Source organism: Myotis yumanensis, unplaced genomic scaffold, assembly GCF_028538775.1.
Source record: "Myotis yumanensis isolate MYYU_CA2020_CCGP unplaced genomic scaffold, mMyoYum1.0.hap1 SCAF_13, whole genome shotgun sequence".
Lineage (NCBI taxonomy): Eukaryota > Metazoa > Chordata > Mammalia > Chiroptera > Vespertilionidae > Myotis > Myotis yumanensis.
Window position 1 is genome coordinate 47,184,186 of NW_027223764.1, and position 16,955 is coordinate 47,201,140.

At 48.8% G+C, this 16,955-nt stretch overlaps 1 protein-coding gene across 1 annotated transcript in view; it reads right to left on the bottom strand.

Annotated features, from left to right (window-relative positions):
* KCNMA1 (potassium calcium-activated channel subfamily M alpha 1) overlaps positions 1-16,955 on the bottom strand; it is a 672,109-nt gene that overhangs the window by 196,373 nt on the left and 458,781 nt on the right. The window contains exons 8-10 of the mRNA XM_070433250.1: positions 12,841-12,916; positions 10,213-10,383; positions 8,324-8,415 (exon numbers count right to left, since the gene is read on the bottom strand). Coding sequence (XP_070289351.1) covers positions 8,324-8,415; positions 10,213-10,383; positions 12,841-12,916 — 339 coding nt within the window. The remainder of the gene's footprint in view (positions 1-8,323; positions 8,416-10,212; positions 10,384-12,840; positions 12,917-16,955) is intronic.

Consider the following 16,955-nt stretch of genomic DNA (forward strand, 5'->3'; position numbering starts at 1 on the left):
TGGGATGATACTCCTACATAATCAAGCTTCCATTTAGCTGCCACTGGCTTCTTGAATGATTCTGATTGCTCGATATCTCAGGTACGCTCCAGGGTAGCAATAATCACACTTTCTAGCTCATCCATTTATTTATTTATTTATTTATTTATTTATAAATGTCTTTTTTAAATATATTTTTATTGTTTTCAGGGAGGAAGTGAGAGAGAGATATAAACATCAATGAGTGAGAGTCATAGATCGGCTGCCTCCTGCATGCCCCTTACTAGGGATTGAGCCACCCGGGCAAGTTCCCTGACCTGGAATCAAACCATGACCTGCCAGTTCATATGTTGATGCTCACCACTGAGCCACACCGGCTGGGCTCTAGCTCATCCTTTTAAACACAGCACATAGCAGGGTGCCAGGAACATGGCAGGGGCTCAAATACTTGTTAGTGGAGCAAATATGTTGAATGAGAGCTTTCCTAGATTTGCTCTAGATGCTAGCTGACATTCGGCTTCGTGGTCAGTGGCCAGCGTCAGAAACCCCTCACAGAGATGGGCATGCATGTATCTCTGAACTGCTTCTGTGTCCCCTATTGAAAAGGTATACAGAGGGGACCTAAGGTTCCTGTACTGACGATTGCCTTCCACATCTGGAGCAGCGCTGTGGTTCTGGGGATGGGAACAGTGTCATTGCTATGCGATGCCAGTACTAGATGTGGAGCCCGGATCCCTGCGCGTCACAGAATCAGGCTTCCAGGAGTTTCACATCGCATTAGCCCCTACAGATTTTTAATAAAAGGAGACACCAGACTTGGCCAGTTACAAAGTGTCCTGGTTTGTTTTCAATGTATGATGGCAGCATCTGTGGGATGAACCCCAAATCTACTAAGAACTGCTGTACACAGATCTGGAAAGCCTTCCATCAAAATGAATGACATCGTCAGAGACAGAAAACAACACCGTTTAGTCTATGAGGGCTGCGTGCATCCTTTGGATTGGAAATCTACCCATCAAGGATTCTCCATCAAATGTGAGGTTAAAGGGAAAGAATCTTCAGGGATTATAATTAGAAAATTCATATTAAGACTCCTTTTTTTAATGGTAGAAAGAATATCTAAGAGCAAAATCTAGGCTTACATTAGTTTTTTTTAGCCATACAGTTCATCTCCCACCTACATTTCTATTCTTGTTTTCAGAACAATAGCTGGAACATTTTGATAAGTGTGTGGAAGGGAAGAGAAACAGCAGGAAAGTGTGTGTGTGGGGGGGGGGGCGCTTTCATTCCATTAGTATTATCAGGAAATTGATTTAATATGCATCTGAGTCTCTTTAAATCCAGCTTCAAGTTTGAAAGGCACTGAAGATGTGGCTTATAAGAATCCAAAGCAGATGCAAAGAAAGAAGCGCCCACATCCACACCCACCAAGACCCCTCTCGCTGCAAAGGAATACCTGGCACATGACATTATAGGATACAGCATCTAATTGACACTTGCGTTTGGTATCTGTCCCTCGGTACTGAATTTCAGAAGTAGTCAAGGGGTCATTGTTCCAAAGTATTAGGGCAATCTCATTTTTTCCTCCCCTAAAAGTTTAATGCTAATCAAAGCAGAATGCCTAATCAGTCCAAGCTGGCCTGTCAGCTTAAATTATCTGTTTGTCTTCCTATTTACTATATCTGTCTGTCTACGGTTCTTCATATCTTTGTGAAGATCAGTTATTGGGGCCTGTGTTTCCTTCTGACTCGAATGACTACCAGATGATCCTTCCTGGTGATATGTTGATGATTTGCTAATTTATGGTTTTTAAAATCTAGGAATCTGAAGACAATGCTGGGAGTTCAGGCTGGGGCTCGCATGGGCCTTGCAAGGAGAGGGCTGAAGGGCTCACTTGTCAAGGGATGGAAGTTTGTGCAAAAAGCAAAACTTCAGTCACACTTCAACCAGAGCGGTGTCTGGGGCACAGAAATCATAAATGACATCTCATAGGGAACCTCACTCACAAGAGCAGCCCCCCAAGCAGACCGTGGAGGGCAAGAGTGAGTGCTGCCCAAGCTCCATGGAGACGGGAAAGGGAAGAAGGCCCTCGGGGCTCAGCCCCACACACCGTGTGAAGGACCCTGCGTCCTAGTCCACGCGCTGGGGGCAGGCCTTCCCAGGAAGCTCGGCCATGGCCATGCAGCCACAGGAAGGCCGTCACCTCTGGGAACCAGCAGGGGAAGCCTCCCAGTAAATAAGCTCCGACTTTGAACTGCCCAACCACATTGGTGGTCAAATAACATATGATGTGCAGCTCAAGACAGATGTGGCCTCCTTGGAGGTTTTTATGGGTGTGTGGAAATACATCCATCCCCAGTGCCTGGCATGTAATGAGCACTCCATAAACACATGTGGAATGAATGACAATGAGGCACTCGTGTGAGCCCTGGTTTAGGAGGGGAGGGCTATCAAGGGTAGATTAAATGAACCCTGTGAAGAAATGATCCCTGTTCCTTCATTTCAACTCCAATTTTAAAAATGGCCGAGAACCACGGCGGGCAGAACCTGAGTGTGGCGAAGACGGAGAAATGGAATTCCATGTTGACACAAGAAACCTCGCAAAAGGGATGAGAACGTGTAAGCAGAAATGAACAAAGGATGCAGAGGCAGGTGAGGAGCCTATTTCTGATAAGAAGGAAGACAGAGTCTGATAAGGGACCCTCATCAGGTACACGGATGCCTCACCGAGGGGGTCACGGGAGAGCTCGGTCAGGCATCTGGACCCCAGAGAGAAAGAGTTTAAGACTTGGTCCCATAGAGGGACAAGCAAAGACCTCACAAAATATAATTTTAAAACTAGGGTGCTCACTTCTTTTGGGGATAATGAAAGCTGGGTTCAGTGGCCACTGAACGACTGTCACATCTCCTCCGAGGTGTCACCTCCCTGGACCACTTTATTGAAGGTAAATGATCCCTGTTTTGCTCTATAACAGAATCTTTGGCTTTTAAAATGTGTGCCTGGTAGCTTCCTTGGCCACACCCTCGATCATGACCTGTGACCTCCTGGAGACTGTGACCTCCACCAGGACAGGTTCCATGGGCAGCTTGCTCACCACCCATCCGGATCCCGGCTCCGCACAACCCAGCAGTGTGCCTGGCACAGAGGCCCTCAGCGAACCTCCAGAGCTGAATGAATGAACCAGTGGAGATAACAAGAGCGGACAGTGCGGCAGGGAACTATCTGCTCTCTAGCGGTTCTTAGAGCTTGACATTTTGTTCCAAATTACTGAATACTCTTCAAAACGTAAGCATTTACATGAAAAACCACAAGTCACCCTGTTTTCCTTTTTTAATGGAAAAGCATAATAGGGTCTCCCCACCTCTGTGCCTTTGAGGCTCCTTCTTACAACCCTGAGGACACCTGAGGTTGAAGACAGATGGCCCTCCCTCCCTCCAGAGGGACACAGCCCGAGGGCTGATATTCCCCGCTCAGAGCTGATGTCCCCGGAGGGGCGCCTGCTACCACAGTTCTCACCGACAGTCAGGAAACCACCACCAGAGACCCAGAGGCGTGCCCTCAGGAATGGAAGGAGCAGGTAGATACGTCTGCCAGGGCAGAGAGGGCTCTTCCTAAGATAGAATGCAGGTAGGCCCTGGCCAGGAGTGATCGAGGTGATCACTACCAACTACCATGGCTGCTCACCTAGGAAATGAATCCCCAGAAAGGATGGAGCCTGAAATCTCCAAATCTCACTTTGATCAATGATCTGCCTGCCCATTCTTGAGAGCCCCTCGTTGTTAGAGGCTTTCAAGATGTCAATTTCTCATCTAACTGAATGAGGGGGAAACATAGTTTTGTCCCCTCTCCCTGGGGCCAAGATTCTGAGAGGTAACAAATGATCAGAAGGAGGAGACAGGCCCAAGGTGACACCCCACTGACGGACAGTGGTGGAGAAACACGTACAATGATAAGATCCCTGAGTGTAGAGCAGAACAAACGGGTCTTGAGAGATGGTCTAGAGAGGCAACGTGACCCAGGGGCGCAGACTGCCCCAGGTTAAATCCCTGATCTAAGATCTGCCCTTCACTAGCTATGTGACATCAGGCAAATCACTTAACCTCTCTGGTCCTCAGTTTCCTCACCCACTGCAAACGGAGATGACGATATTACCTTCCTCACAGGTTCCTGTGAGAATTAGAAAATATGCAAGTGATTGTAGTTATTACTATAGTCATGGAAGGCAGCCCTAGGGCTCTGCACTACAGTGATTCACGTTCTCTCTTCTGGAAGTACAGAAGGAAGCTTTCTAAGAGAAGCCACGGCATGTAAGTTTCACAGGCAGCTTTCATGCATTGGAGCTCGACCCGGTTAGTCTGTGACCACTGCTCCCCCAGCCAGAAGGGGGCCCAGCTTTCTCATCCCGCTGGCAACATTTCCTCCAAGTACATGACATTCACTTTCCTATCCCCCTTTGCCCACTCCTTGTCCTGTTCTTCATCCCTCTCTCTGTGTCTTCTCAGTATTTGGCTACCCGGAATCCATGGAATAATCTAACCCATTCCATTCCCCTCTCCCAAACACCTGGCCGAAGACACTGCCTCTGTTTCGGGCCCCGGAAGCCCAGCCTGGGAAATAGAAGGTCTGGATGGCTCCCTGTGCAGGCCGCCTCAAACAAGGGGGTTAGCAGATGGATTCCTCTCTGTGGCCGATTATTTTCCATGGCCCTTGGCCATGTGACCTTAGACCATGATCTTGTCAGTTCTCATAAACTAACCAGGAGTGGGCTGAGTCACACACACAGAGGAAACCTCTGGGGGAAACGGCAGAGGCTGTGGGAGGAAGGAGAGCAGGCTGGGATCCTAAAGGCCATGGGAGCCTCACCCCTGTGCTCCCCACCTCGGAGCGGCTTTGGCATCACATGAAAGAAAGGAGAGGCGGTGAGCGTCCTTAGGAGGACGGCTGGGCTGCAGGCGGGCTACTCTTTTGAATAAAATCTGGGGACTCAGCCCGGGGGGCTAACTGTCCCCAAGACCTCCCACTTGGAAAAACTGCCTTCCTTGGTCAATCCTGGAACCCCTGGTTGTTGACACCCAAGTCCCTGTTCTCAGGAGCCCCAATACATCATCACAAGCTACATTAGAGAAAAGCTGACACGCAGACACACACCGCCCCCACCCACTGTTGGCTCGGGCTGTCCTGTGGGGGGTCAGGTGTGGAATATCGAGGAGAGCGCTGGGGAATGCCCTTGGTATGGTGTTGACGGGGAAGGTGTTCTGGGGATGTGAAGGGAAATGTTTACATTCTGCCAAACACACACTGAAAATGAGGTGCCGAGGAAGTCTTCATCTGCTCCGATACTCTAAAATGGGGTGTTACCTAAACAAACCCCCGAGCTTCTTGGCCCAATTTTCTTTTACTCTAAATAATCTTTGGATTTCAAAGTTGTGTGACTCCGTGGCTTTGGGTGGCAAGTTACCTTGAGTTCTCCGAGGATGCATTTTTAAAAGGGAGGTTATTCCTGAGTAAAATACGCAACCATAAACCAATCCCTTAACCGTGTATATGTTTTAATTACTTTCTGGGCACTCACTTGACTAAATTCACGGGAGCAGCGTGCATGTAAGCGGGTCCGTGAGTCCAGCACATACATTCATGCATACACACCAACATGGGTGAAGCGTGCTAGTTTCAGAGCCTGAACTCTATCTTTCAACAAAGTTTAGCTGCTTTCCTTTTGCAAATGCATTTAATTTTATCTGGAAACTTTTTGACGTTAGAAATAGAACAACTGTAGTTTCTCATTATGTTTGCTGCCAGAACCCATGCTTGGTTGCTCAACTAAAGACCTTATATTGCTAATTACTACCACATGCCCGTATCCCAAGCGCAAGGGAACTTATTGATTCTGACAGCCCATTCTCTCAACACTGAATTCCAAATGAAAACTCAAATTTTGGCCAAACATAACATTTCATCAATCTTGTTCTACTGACTGGAAAAACAACATCAAACAAAGGGTGCTAATGGCCCTCTATTACCGTGCCTTTCCCATGCTTATATTTTCTGATGAAAGATCTAAGTGACCGAGGGCTTCTTTAAACTACTTAGTAATTAGCTTTTGAACCAGGAAACAATGCGCAAAGTGCACAGTCCCCGTGCTGATGACAGAACCTGCTCTCTGTCCGCAGGGTCGGGGACACTGGAGACCCAGCGAGAACATAAAAAGCGAAGTGCACATTTTCATAAAGGGAATAGGAAAAAAGAGACGGGGGGTGTGGGGGGAGTAAGCAGGCTAGCAGCGGTGATAAAAGATTACAGAGACGGAGGCAGAACAAAAGCCGAGGGAGCCTGTGATCTGAAGTCATCACCGTGAGGGGGTTGGAGTGGAAATGCCAAGGCAGAAAGCGCCCGGATAATCAGACCAGGCCGGGGGTGAGCGCTGGTCTGAGGGCCTGAGCCGGTCACCGGTCACCAAAAGCTGTCAGCCACCAGGCCCACCCACACTGGGGTTGGCAAACTACTTGGGGGTGAAGGGGATTTTGCCTGGAACGAGAGTCAAGACAGATTTTTCAACCTGGACTTCAGGGCAATTGACTTTACTGCCTCCTTCGAGGGCAGTTTTAGGACACGCCGGCTGGGACAGTGGGTGGGAGGCCAATACGGCCCTGCCCAAGGAAGGCCGTCTGCTTCATGGCGATCTGTCCACACTTGAAGGCAGAACCGAGAGAGAAGCTGTTTTCCTCTTGGCATGGAGCACATGACCAATGGAATCTCCAGACGTATTTGGCCTTTCGGATGCAGCCAGTGGCCCAGAAATCAGAGCAGCTTGATTCTAATCCCATTCAGGCTGTTAGGGGAATAGGAGAGCAGGGCTCCATTGGCGGGGAGGTGGAGGCACGGGCTGGCTCCACGAGAAGGTGCCAACTGGCTCCCTCTCAGCCACTGTCCTTTGTTCCTTTGAACGGAAACTGGTGTCCTGTGGGCAGTTTAAGAAAGTGAGCCCTGTTTTACCCGCCTCCTCATCTTCTGAAGGGAGGACGGGACACCCGAGCGCGGGGTGAGCTGGAACCACCTCAGAGAGGGGGTCTGCGCATCTACTGGGACTGCAGGGCACGGAGGAGGCAGCGAGGATGGAGGGGACACCGTGCTGCTGGTTTGATTTTCTCTTAAAGAACAGAATCGGCTATTTAAGAGTTTATCTGAAAATGAATGAAAGAAGCCTCGTTCCAATGCAGGAACTTCTGTAATAGGGAAGGGGCAAGAGTGATGGAAAGATCCCGCGTCTAGATCGGGTGGGAGTGACTGGCAGCGCAAATGTCCTGAGCTGCATGAGAAAGATGTGTGTGTTCCTCTTACTCCATGGAAGTTAAAACAGAAAACAAAACCTCAGAAACAAAGCTGTGCCCAAGAAAAGTCCTTTTTACAAAAGGGACGGATGGTTGCTGCCGGCCCGGCCTCCCTCCAGCAGGGTCCGGAGAGATGGCGGCTGGCAGAGCACAGCGAGCTGAGGTCCGGCCATGTACTCGGAGGGAAATCTCTGGTGGATCACGGACCCACATACTGACAATGTGATCTGAATACACGTTGAAAGAGAGCCCATGGAGAACGCATTCGTGTATGGAAAGCCAAACAAAGGACACTTTGGCCTTAGCATGTGGTGTCCTGAAAATCAGAAACATATTACTTCTTGCCCACAAGGAATTGCAAGGGAGTGATGAATCCCTGTGAGGATAAGCTCTGTGCCTCCCGGCTAAAAAGAACTGGTTCCCGGTGGCCACGCGTTAGAGTAGGAAAGGTGACCTTGACCTTGCCCTCCCTGAGAATTCCTTGCTGGAGTAAGATCTCACGTTACTGCTGCACAGATACCCCATAAAATGGCATCATCTTAGTGTGGGGGACCTGAGTGTAACCACCGAGCCAGTTGGTGTGAGGAATGAATGAGCATGGGTTACTTGTTAGGGACCAGAACAGAAAAGACAGGCCCGGTGATAGCGGGACCCCTTCCAGGATCAACCCATGTCTCTTGGAAAGAGACTGGTCCCAGTGTGACAACCCGGGTAACATCACACCCCACCCAGAGCGTGGCCCTTCCCTCACAGAGACGCCCGGGTGGGTAGGAGAGGGCAGGACTCCTAGAAGCCACTCAACCACATCTTTTCTGGTGCAACCGACTTACTTTCTGCCTCCATGTTTGTTAAAAGTCCCGCCGAATTTATTCCGATTCAGGATGAGAGCAGCAATTTCGGGCACGTAGCGGGCAAACATTGCCTACATGCATGAAACAAAGAAACAAGAGCCAAAAAAAACAATGGCATGCAGAGAGGACCCCGCAGCGGAGGCAGCAGACCTCTGGATACTTACTTTCTTCCACTAACCGCACTATAGGAGCCCCCGTATTTCTTGCGGTTTCCTATTAACTCTATGATTTCAGGGACGTAGCTGGCAAACATGGCCTGAGGAGAAGATAGGAGACAGAAGAGAGACTAAAAAGACAGGCCAAAGAAAGGGGTGACCTTTTCAGAAGCGGGGGATGCTGAGATCTGAAAACACAAAAGGATTAGGACGGCGAAGGTACACACTAACACGCTGGATTATAAAAAAAGGCACAAAAGGGTAAGCTCCTGAAAACACACGAGGCAAAACAAACATCAGCCAGCCTAGACAACTAAAAAAATCACAGTTGCTACTGATATTGCCCAAAAGGCAACTACGAAGGAAAAATATAAAGGAGACAGGGATAAATAAGTTGACATCTAGCTCTTCTTCCTGAAGAGAAATAAGTAAGGGGGATGCATGCTGGGGAAATTACACACTTACACAGGCACGCACACACGTGCACACACGCACACACATGCACACTCAGATTACTGCAGGGAAAGACCTTTCTGGTTAAAATCTAAAGGACAACCAATGCCTATGAATGATTAAAGATAATAAACACCAAAGAAAGGTTGAAATAATACAAACCTTTGCATTTAAAAAAAATCACTAAAAAGCACACAAGGTAAATCGAGAAAATCACATGGGAGGAAAGGACAGCGAGGAGAAACACAAATCTGCCATGTTTTGTCCAACAAACAATGCGCCTGTGGCTGGATAACCGGGACCTCACAGACACTGTGGGAACACCTGTGTTGACGTACACACACACACACGCGTACATTTACATACATTTTTAAATGTATATGCCCTATGCATACAAAACAGAGAGATGAGTATGCATAGAGTAAATGTGTGTGTGGTGTATATATCTGAAAGCTGTGTGTGAAGTAGGATTTTCATCATTTACCCCACACACAGCAAAAATTGAATCTCAGCCCGGCCAGTGTGGCTCAGTGGTTGAGCGTTGACCTATGAGCCAGGAGGTCACGGTTCGATTCCCAGTCAGGGCACATGCCCGGGTTGTGGACTCGATCCCCAGTGGGGGAGGGGGGGTGCAGGAGGCAACCAATCAATGATTCTCTCTCATCATTCATGTTTCTTCTATCTCTCTCTCCCTCCCGCTTCCTCTCTAAAATAAATAAAAATATATTTTTTAAAAAATCAAAAGTTAGAGCGAGCTGCTTGGAGAGACAAAATGCAGCCACAGCCACTGTGTTGCCAAACGTCCCTTGAAAATGACAGCATAACCGACCATGATGATCTGCATAGAGCAGAAAAGCAAACAGTGCAACTTGCTGACTTACAAGGGGAAGAAAAAACACCCCAGGTGCCGCACTGGGTGACATCCACCTGGACAAGACCAGTGGGCCTCCATCTCCGACGTGGGGACCCCACTCTTTAGGGCAGGCCCCAGCCACAGTGTTTGTTGGAAGTTTGGGGGCGACCGTCAAGGGGCGGGAGAGCTCTTGAAACCGCAAACTGTCTATGGAGTATCGACAGCATCCACCAGGGGTCAGGGGACAGCAACTGTCCTTGCAGAACGTCAGATACTGAATTACATTACTAAGGGACAGGCACTCACTTAGTAAGTGAGCAGCACTTTCTTAAGACAATTAGGTTTGCTCCTGGCTAAATGGCTGGCCCTGACAAGGGCAACACGCCTGGGTCTCTGAGAAACAAGTTAATACGCCCAAGAAATATGCAGAAAAGTCTCCCTCACACCCGGACCGACTTAGCCTGATTGTAACACTAAGGCAATCGCTTGCTTCTAGCGCAGAAACACACTATCAAAATACAAAGCTTTTGGGAATGGATAATAGAAGATATTAATGACCATAAAAATCAGCATCATAACAAAGAGCTTTTACCAGTCCCCCGAGGATGAAGAAGACCATGAAGAGGCGCCCGAGCGTGGTTTTCGCGTAAACATCCCCATAGCCAACAGTGGACATGGTGACCATGAGCAAGTAGACACATTCCCAGTACGTAAGCGCCTGGTTGTTTTGGAAATTTTCCCATGGGTCCCCTGAATTCTCCACCTAGAGAAGGGGACAGGGGAAAAGAAGGGAATATTATGCTAGAGGTATATATCCTGTATAATAAAAGCTTAATATGCTAAGTGTCCGGTCCTCGGTTCAACCAATCAAAGTGTAATATGATAATGATATGCTAAGGCAGTTCAACTGCTCTCTATGGTGTGCACTGACCACCAGGGGGCAGACAGTCGACCAGTCGCTATGACGTGCACTGACCACTGTGGGGCAGACGCTCCAACTAGTAGGTTAGCTTGCTGCTGGGGTCCAGCTGATCAGATTGAGCAAGATGGGCTGGATACGCCCTGGAGCCCTCCCATGGTCCCTCCCCGGCTGGCCAACCTCCCACACCCCTCCCCAGCTCCGACTGTGCACCAGTGGGGTCCTTCAGCCTGGCCTGTGCCCTCTCACAATCTGGACTGAGGGACTCCCCTCCCCACCCCTAAGTGTACAAATTTCATGCATTGGGCCTCTAAGATATATATAATAAGCCAGGAGCACAAAAGCTCCAGCAGGATGTTTTGGAGGGGCAGCCCCTCAACCCCAGTGTTGGCTGTCTGGGCTGAGTTCTGTGAGGGACGACTGAGCAGGTAGCAGGGAGTGGTAGGAGCACAATCATGCATTGGAAGTAAATGACCCCAGTCCGTTTTTCCTTCATGTTGTTAAAGATCTGACTCCAGCTGCATGTTAAGGCCCTGCTCTGGCCTCACTTTATGACATTCCCATCAAGGAAGGGGCCAGAGAGTCCTGCCCTGCCCTTCCTCAGCGAGTTCCTGCTCAGTCTCCCAGCGCCCCACTCACAGGCTCCCAAAGAAAATCTAGGGCCTCCCGCAGAGGGTTCCTCCTTTCATCACCCCGCCATGGGCCTGGCTCCTCCAGATCTCACGCCCAAACCCCCAGCAGCATCTCCTGGGGTCTGGCTCGCCTCCCTGCTTTGCAGATCCTCAGCAATGGCTCCACCCTGCGAACCACAGGCGGTTCCCGGGAGCACGAAAGGGGGCCCATGAGAACAGTTTGCTTTTGCACGACTCTGTAGGCCCAGGGCTAGCAAACATTTTCTGTAAAGAGCCAGAGAGTAAGTGCTTTTAGCTTAGCGGGCCATGCAGTGTCTGATTTCTGTAGAGACAACTCAGCTCTGTATTGGTGGGTGAAACCGCCCAGAGGTAACACTGAAACTGAGGGAGCAGGCCATGTTTGCAGACCTGTGGCCCAGGCCGCAGTGTGCCCATCTCTGCTTTAAATGTCACAAACACTTTCAGGCCTCTCATCATATCTGATCTGCCAACAAAGCCGTGAGGCAGGCAGGAGAGGTACTGTAGATACTCTCAGGAAAGAGGGAGAGACGGCGGCTGGGTCTCCCGGACCAGTGCCTGTGATCCCTCAGTGTGGCCAGTGCAAGGGCAGGCCCCAGGCCCACAGGTCCACAGACCCCAGACCTCCATCTCTGCCTCTCCAGAAAGCTCCCAGGACCTGCCTGGTCCACACATCACCCGCCCTCAGCTCACACATCACCCATCCTCAGCGTGCCCTTTCTATGGAAGGTCCTGGTGCTCCTCACAGCAGGAAGGTGAGGTCACTGACTATTGAAAATGACTAACCCGTCCCTATCTGCGATGCAAGCACTTGACAGAATTAGGGTGATCATCGAAGGGTGATTTCAGCCAAGAATCCCATCAGCATAAAAAAGTAGGTGGGGAACTTTCAGATCTAGTGACTGAATGAGAGTCTGGCTTCCACTGGGCTATGCTCCATGGGGTGAAAATCAGGTAAGTCCCAGTGGTAAGCAGCTAAACGCCAGCTTCCACCCGAGGCAGAGAGGGGCTCAGCCAGGGAGGGGCACCCCTACCCAAAGCTTCAGAGTCAGATAAGGTTCTTTCAAGGGTAATAGTTTGTGTTGGTCTCAAACAGGCTCCCTACAATAGCTGTGTTCCCTAAAAGCAGGAGAAGTCTGCCCTGAGGGGGTGAGAACAGCTTCACTTCTAATACAAGGCTTTTAAAGAATTGCTCATTTATAAGAATTAACTTTTTTTTTTTTTGAGATACAGAATAAATTGACAAGTCATCAGGCAAGAGAATCAAAGGTGGCTTTTTGTAAGGGGGAAGTAAAAAGAAATTGAGGGATCTGAATGCGTTGTTTACAAAGATGTGGGGCAAACTTCCAACCATGTCCCCAAGACATTTTCAGGCGTTTGCTGAGGGAGCATTGCCATCTTGTGGCTGTCTGAGGGTATTGCAGACAGAGTGAAACTAAAACGCAGGATACTAGTGCAAACTTCACTCACCACTGGAACCAGTTTGGGGTAAAGGGTTGGAAACCCAGGCAACGGTGCAGTTGCTTCTTCTTTTCTTACGCTGGACAGCTGGGCTTAAGTTTCTCCACAGTGAGAAACAATGCAGGTACTAAAATGACTCAGAGGCTTGTTCCAGGAAAGCCAGAGCTAAGGCATCCGTGAGGCTACTTACCAAATGGATGAACCCGGCTGCGGTGAGCCACGTGCTGATAAATATGGAGAGCAGATTCACCAGCTTGATGGAATTACTGTGCGGAGACAACAAGCAAAAGCCCGGGTTACATCACAAGTCCCTGCTGGGGCTGCCTCTTCAGCGGACAGGAAGCTCGGCTCTGGCTCCCAGCGCTTCTCTCACTCCCAAGAGAATGCCCCGAAGGTGGCGTAAGTGGACCAGGCCAGAGCCTGTAGGAAGGTCACATCAGGGCTACTGAAAGCTGCCCCTAAATTAACCCTCCAGTTGTACTCAAGGTTTATTATTATTATTATTATTATTATTAACTTTTATTTTGAAAGTCTTTCAATCTACAGGAATAATCAAAGAACAGTATAACGAACCTTATATGCCCTTCACCTAGATTGACTAACATTTTGTCACTTCACTTGCTTTTCTTTCTTTTCTCCTTTCTTTCTTTCTTTCTTTTTTTCTTTCTTTCTTTCTTTCTTTCTTTCTTTCTTTCTTTCTTTCTTTCTTTCTTTCCTTTCTTTTTTGGCTGAACCACTTGCAAGTAGACTGTAGACATCATGATTCAGCCCCCTAAGTACTTCCACATTCAACAGCCAAGACAGGCATCGTGCAGGACAATCCCAATAGAACAGCCGTGCCTCAGAGAGTTCACAGGAATTCAGTAAGGTCCTGGAATACGCTCTCCCTGTTTAAGTTTCCCCATGTATTGATGTTTGCATTTTTGTCACCCTGATCCAGGAACTACTAAGGTTCATGCGTTGTGTTTGGTTAATATGTTGCTTTAATCCAGGGGTCGGGAAAGTTTCTGTAAAGGGTCAGGCAGTAGACATATTGGGCGTTGTGGGTCATAGAGTCCCCGTTACAACTCCTCAAAGCTGCACTGTAGGATTAGAGCAGCCTGAGACACATGGAAAGGAACGGATGTGGACGGGTGCCAATAAAACTTTATTTACAAAGCAGGCATGGGCTGCTATGGGCTATATAATTTGCTAATCCCTGCTCTAGCCTCCTTTCACCTATACTTCCTTTTTTGTTTGTTTTTCCTGACATTTAATCTCTGTGCGCCAGCTCAGCTGTCTCATAGAACACCCCAAATTGTGGATTTGTCTGATTGGTTCCCCGTGATTAGATCCTGTTTTAGTTCTTCTGTTAGAGTATCTGCCTCCAATGGCATCACATCAGGAAATCCCAACTCAGTCACACAGGTGTAGTCACTCGGTTACCATGGGAACGTCAAATCTCTCCAGGAAAGATGTCCTTTGTAATTCATCTGCAATCTATGCCCTGAGACTCTGAGACCATAAGAATATCCTGCTCCCCAACAACCTTATATCTAACTAAGGGCCGAGTGCACAAAATTTGTGCACTGATTGGGTCCCTAGCAGCTGCCGGCTGGCCCTGATCCCTGGTCGAACTCCCAGAAGAACTCCGGGTTGAGGGGACAATTTGCATACTATGCCTTTATTATATAGGATAAATGTCAGCACTCACCCGTGTTCCCTGAGTGGGTCAACTGGAACTCACTACATTTTAAGCTCCCTGAGAGCTTTGTCTGTCTGGGTTCCAGAAGCAGTGAGTCCCTGGTGCACAGTATGACTTCTATGAATATGTACTGAGTGAAATGGTCTCTTCCTCTGCCATCTCTATCCCACTAAGCGTAAGGGTCATCCTGTCCACTCCTACTGGAAAAGAGCTCCTTGAATGCTGCTGCCAGCAGGTCACTTCCCTGCCCACAGGCTCCCTACTGAGTGAAATGTTGTGCCCCACCTCTGCCATCCCATTTCCAGCACCATCTGAGGCTCTAGGCCAGCCGTGGGCAAACTACAGCCCTCGGGCCGGATCCGGCCCATTTGAAATGAATAAAACTAAAAAAAAAAAAAGACAGTACCCTTTTAGGTAATGATGTTTACTTTGAATTTATATTAGTTCACACAAACACTCCATCCATGCTTTTGTTCCGGCCCTCTGGTCCAGTTTAAGAACCCATTGTGGCCCTCGAGTCAAAAAGTTTGCCCACCCCTGATCTAGGCTCTTCTTTCATACTATGCCTTCCTGCTCATGATGCCTTTGTTTATTAATTGGCAGGAACATCTTTCTCCTCTACCCAAGTCTTTTCTTCAAAACCTGGTTCAATCCACCTCCCTCTGCATGCAAAGTGGCTCCTCCTCTTGGCTCTTACCACTCAGCCACTTGGTCATTGATCCCACTGGCTTAGACATCTTTTGCAATGTGATTGTGGGTGGCTATTTGACTCTGATACCTAACAGCATCCTGTAGGAAAGAACTCTATTTTTATCTCTTCCAGTCCCCTCTACCGGTCCAACACCACCCCCAGGGTGGTTCACCCATCATTCTTGATGGATCTCTGCCTCTTCTCTACTCTCTCTCTCTCAAGGGGAGCCAACATGTAAATTCTAAGTGGTTAAGATCATCGTAATAGGAACGGCTAATACTTTTTTTATTATGTGCCCCACCATTCTAAGTGCTTCACATATATTAACTCATCTAATCTTCATAATGACTCTATGAAGTCATCCAGAGGTCAAGAACCTGACCCAGGTTCACACAGCAAGCAGCAGAGTTGGAATCTGGACCCAGGCCGCGTGTCTGCAGGGCCTGGCCTCTTGGCCACACACTACAGAGCACCAGTCACATTAGAAAGCCTCCCAGATTGCTAACAAAACTGGGCTTCGCCCACACTTTGAGCACAAAAGATGAAAAAGGGTGGGAGAGTCCTGCCCCAAGGGGGACTCTGTCTCAACATATTGATTAACCTCTACACCTGTCACAGAAAAGAATGGAGAGGAAAATCTTAGTGACCACATCTCTCCTGGGGCCCCACGTGGAGGAATGTTGATGGGGCTGTGGCCCACGGGGTAGCCAGGGCTACAGGAGGAGCCCGCCCTGGGGGTCGGTGCCAGGATGGGCATGATGCCAGTGTCTAGCTTTCCTTTTCCCTCAATCTCTTCCCTTTTACATAACTGAGCAGAGGATCATGGTCTTAGTTTTCTAGAGTTGGTTCTGACAGTTCAGGAAAAGAATGAGCAGATATTTTCACTTTTGTGGGCAAGACTGACCTTTTGAAGTGTGTTCAACAATTTCCTTGTGGTTCAAAACCAGACTAGAGAAACAACAAAGCCCACTCTATCTTTCTTGGTCATTTCTAGCATGCCGGATTACAATAATGGCCGACTTTTATTGAGACAATATTAAATATGTGTTAGGCACTGTGTTGAGTTCTTCATTCTCTTCAGAGTTTTTCATCTACATAGAGTTTCCCTTTGATGTAGGTGCTATCACTGTTCCCACTACCAGGTAAGGAAACTGAGGCTTGGTGAGTAAGCAGCTACCTGGGGAAACATGGGAGTAGGTGGTGGGGTCAGTATCCAAACCCAGGCCTGCCTGGCCCAGAGCCCGCTGACCTGAGCAATGTGGAGGGGTGGTGCAGAGTCCCCGTGGACCTCTTTCCTCGACGCTTTGCCTACCCGGCATCTCTTCTAGGGAAGCCCTGTGGGTGGGCTGGGTGTCCATCAAAGGCCCCCACCTGTCCCTCCACTTGAGTGGCCTGAGCCAGGCTGACCAATGGAGGAACTCCCAGCTCTAAGAGCGATGAGGTAGAGACTATTAGAAGCGGGAAAGAATCTTTCTCCTGAGACATGGGTATGCTCTAGCGGGCCACCTGCCCTGGAAAAAGCCTGCCTTGGAATGAAATCCGAAAGATAAGGAGATAGAGACAGAACCCTGACAAGAGCAACTGAACCCCTGAATCAGACATGCCCAGTTCCCTCTTGGCCCCACAGTCAGCCGAGGCTAGTGCGAGGTGGACTCTGTCATGTGCAGCTAAAAGCCATGTGCCAACAATAGATGTCCAACATGCTCTTGGAAAACCCAAAGTTAATCGGGTCTATAAGTCAGGTCTGGGACTGTCCATCTGTGGAAAGAGGGTGGATCCGTACCACCTACTAGTGTGCTAACCAGTTAATCTGGATGTTCTGCTATGACTCTAGCACAGATCTGCCAAATCCTGGCCTTCATCCCCTTTTCCAGACACTAACTACCAGGGGTCACGCCTCACCTCTAAGTAGCTGCTGTAGCTGTGACAG